Genomic DNA, 2,789 nt, shown 5'->3' with positions numbered 1-2,789 from the left:
AACAAGTTCGAGGAACAACACGGCAAACTGCTATTAATGCCTCCAGACGTCCTTGCCGCCACTGACTATAAGGAACAGGACCTCCCGGCTTTGGTGGAGGAGACCTTCTTAACGCAGAAGGGAATGTTCCTGGACGTCCTCCTGTCGCACAAGGCGAGGGAGGAGGCTGCAACTAAGAATGAGACTTCGGAGACGGCGACAACGACGAATCGCACCACGTTACCGCGGATTCAGCTGCCGGAATTCTCAGGCAAATACGAGGACTGGCCGTCGTTCCGCGACCTCTTCCACTCTCTCATAGGCCGGGACGCTAACACGACGCCGGTGGAAAAGCTGCACTACCTCAAAACTTCCTTGAAAGGTGAGGCTGAGTTATTAGTCCGGAATATCGCGACGACGGCCGAAAATTATAACAGTGCGTGGGACGTATTGAATGCGTATTATGAGAACAAGCGACTTCTCACCCGCGCGTATCTGTCCAATTTCCTTGCGCTAACTAAAATGAAGAGTGAATCGGCGGTCGAGCTTCGAAAGATTTTCCACGGCGTCAAAGCAACGGTCAGCTCGTTGGCGAGTATCGGTCGGCCTATAAACCGTAGCGAGGACTTATTCGTTTATCTGGCGGTCGAGCTACTGGATCCGCGTTCGCGACGCGAGTGGGAAACGTCAATCGGCGACACGACCGAGCCTCCGACGTATGCGACTCTCGAGCAATTCCTGGATCGGCAGCTGCATACGCTCGAGTCGATGCAGCCTGCTAAGGTCGACGGAGCCGCCGGTAAGGCCGCGAGCGGAGCCGCCAAATCCGCGCGGAGCCACCTCGCTCGGAAGCAGGAGGGAAATCCGGACGCCAAGCGAGGTCGTTGCCACTGCCGCCAAAAGGACCATATCCTCATGTTCTGCGAGGACTACAAGAGGAAAACAGCCCAGGAACGGAAGCAGCTCGTCGACAACAAGAACCTGTGCCTGAACTGCCTCGGTTCTCACAAGGTCAGTGAGTGCGCGTCGAAGAAGGGGTGTGCAGCGTGTGGCGCGCGACACCATACTTCCGTCCACGATGCGTGTCGCGAGGTCGAGGTCACGAAGACGGTTCACGCGGCTCAAAGACTTGCCGTAAAGCCGAGCGCGGTGCTCCTCGCCACCGCTCGCGTTCGCGTAGCCGATCGGTTCGGAACCTTGCATCACGCTCGCGCGCTGGTCGACCAGGGATCGGAGTCGTCCCTTGTGACCGAGCGCCTCGCGCAAAGATTAAAGTTACCGCGTTCTCGCACGTCGGTTTCGATATTCGGCGTCGGCGGACAGAAAACGGCCGTCGCAAAAGGACGCGTATCGCTGACTCTCGCGCCGCGAACCGACGGCCCCGCGATGTCGGTCTCCGCGCTCGTACTCCCCCGGCTCACAATATACGCCGGCGGTATCGAGGCCGGCGCTGAAGCGTGGTCTCATCTTCGGGGTCTGGAGCTGGCGGACCCCGAGTTCAGCGCGTCCGACTCGGTGGACATTCTCCTCGGTGCCGACGTTTACGCGGAAATATTGCAAGAGGGACTTCGCAAAGGGGGTAGTCGCGAGCCCGTCGCGCAAAACACGACTCTTGGCTGGATTCTGTCTGGCGCTATCGGTGAAGGTGCTTCGAGTCACTTCGCGCAATCCTACCAGTGCCGTGTCGAGGACGAACTGTCGCAACTAGTGAGGCGATTTTGGGAGCAGGAGGAGGTTCCGTCGGCTGCCGGACCGCTCTCGAAAGCCGATCAGGAGTGTGAGGAACATTTCGCGCGCACACATTCGCGTAAGCCCGACGGGCGCTACGTGGTGCGACTCCCCGTCGTCGAGCCGATGCCGAATCTCTGTGGTACGCGCCGCGCGGCCGTTCGCGTGATGAAGGCCATGGAAGCGAAGTTCGCGCGGGATGCTTCCTTCCATGCGCTGTATACCGATTTCATGCGTCAATACGTCGAGCTCGGGCATATGACGCCGGTCGATCCTCCGGCCGATCCGGCGAAAATGGCCGTCTGCTATCTGCCTCACCATGGAGTGATGAAGGAAACCAGCACGACGACGAAATTGCGAGTCGTCTTCAACGGTTCTTCCGCGCTGCCGACGGGGGCGGCGCTAAATAAGTATCTGCAGACCGGGCCGAACTTGCTGCCGGCTTTGGCAGAGATCTTACTCCGTTGGCGGCGTCACCGGTACGTTTTCGCGGCGGACATAGAGAAAATGTACCGGCAGATCGAAGTCCACCCGGAAGACAGGGATCTGCAGCGCATAGTCTGGCGTGAGAGCCCTAGCAATGTGTTGCTGGAATTTCTCCTAATCACCCTCACGTACGGGCTTGCTTGTTCCGCGTTTCTAGCGATTCGCACGCTCCATCAGCTGGCCAAGGACGAGGGAGTTGAGTTCCCGCTAGGAGCTATCGCCCTCCTACTGGAGACCTACATGGACGACGTATTGTCTGGCGCGGACACGATCTCGAGAGCCAAAGAGATCCGTCGTCAGCTGGACCGAATCTGCATGGCGGGCGGCTTCCCGCTCAAGAAGTGGTCGGCGAACGAGGCGTCGATACTCGATGAGGTCCCTCCTGAGGATCGCCTTCAACGCGAGCCCCGGTGGTGGCTCCCGGGAGAGAGCCACTTGACCCTCGGGCTGCGTTGGCATCCACGCGAAGATCAGTTCGCCTACTCGACGCAACTGACCCAACTGGAGGCTATTACGAAGCGGTCGGTCTTATCTTTAGCCGCTCGGCTATTCGATCCGCTGGGGTGGCTCGCCCCCACTACCGTATTAGCTAAAAT

At 59.0% G+C, this 2,789-nt stretch overlaps 1 protein-coding gene across 1 annotated transcript; it reads left to right on the top strand.

Moving 5' to 3' along the window:
* Nucleotides 1-36: 36 nt before the first annotated feature.
* LOC112456659 lies at nucleotides 37-2,714 on the top strand (the record flags this gene model as incomplete). Its single annotated transcript, XM_025019350.1, has 1 exon — nucleotides 37-2,714. A coding segment is annotated over exon 1 (2,678 nt), but the record flags the coding sequence as incomplete, so codon positions are not given.
* Between the last annotated feature and the right edge of the window lie 75 nt (nucleotides 2,715-2,789).

Source organism: Temnothorax curvispinosus, unplaced genomic scaffold (genome assembly GCF_003070985.1).
Source record: "Temnothorax curvispinosus isolate PA1 unplaced genomic scaffold, ASM307098v1 QBEX01007067.1, whole genome shotgun sequence".
NCBI lineage: Eukaryota > Metazoa > Arthropoda > Insecta > Hymenoptera > Formicidae > Temnothorax > Temnothorax curvispinosus.
The sequence above is the reverse complement of the archived record's forward strand: the minus strand, read 5'-3'. Positions and strand labels throughout refer to the sequence as shown.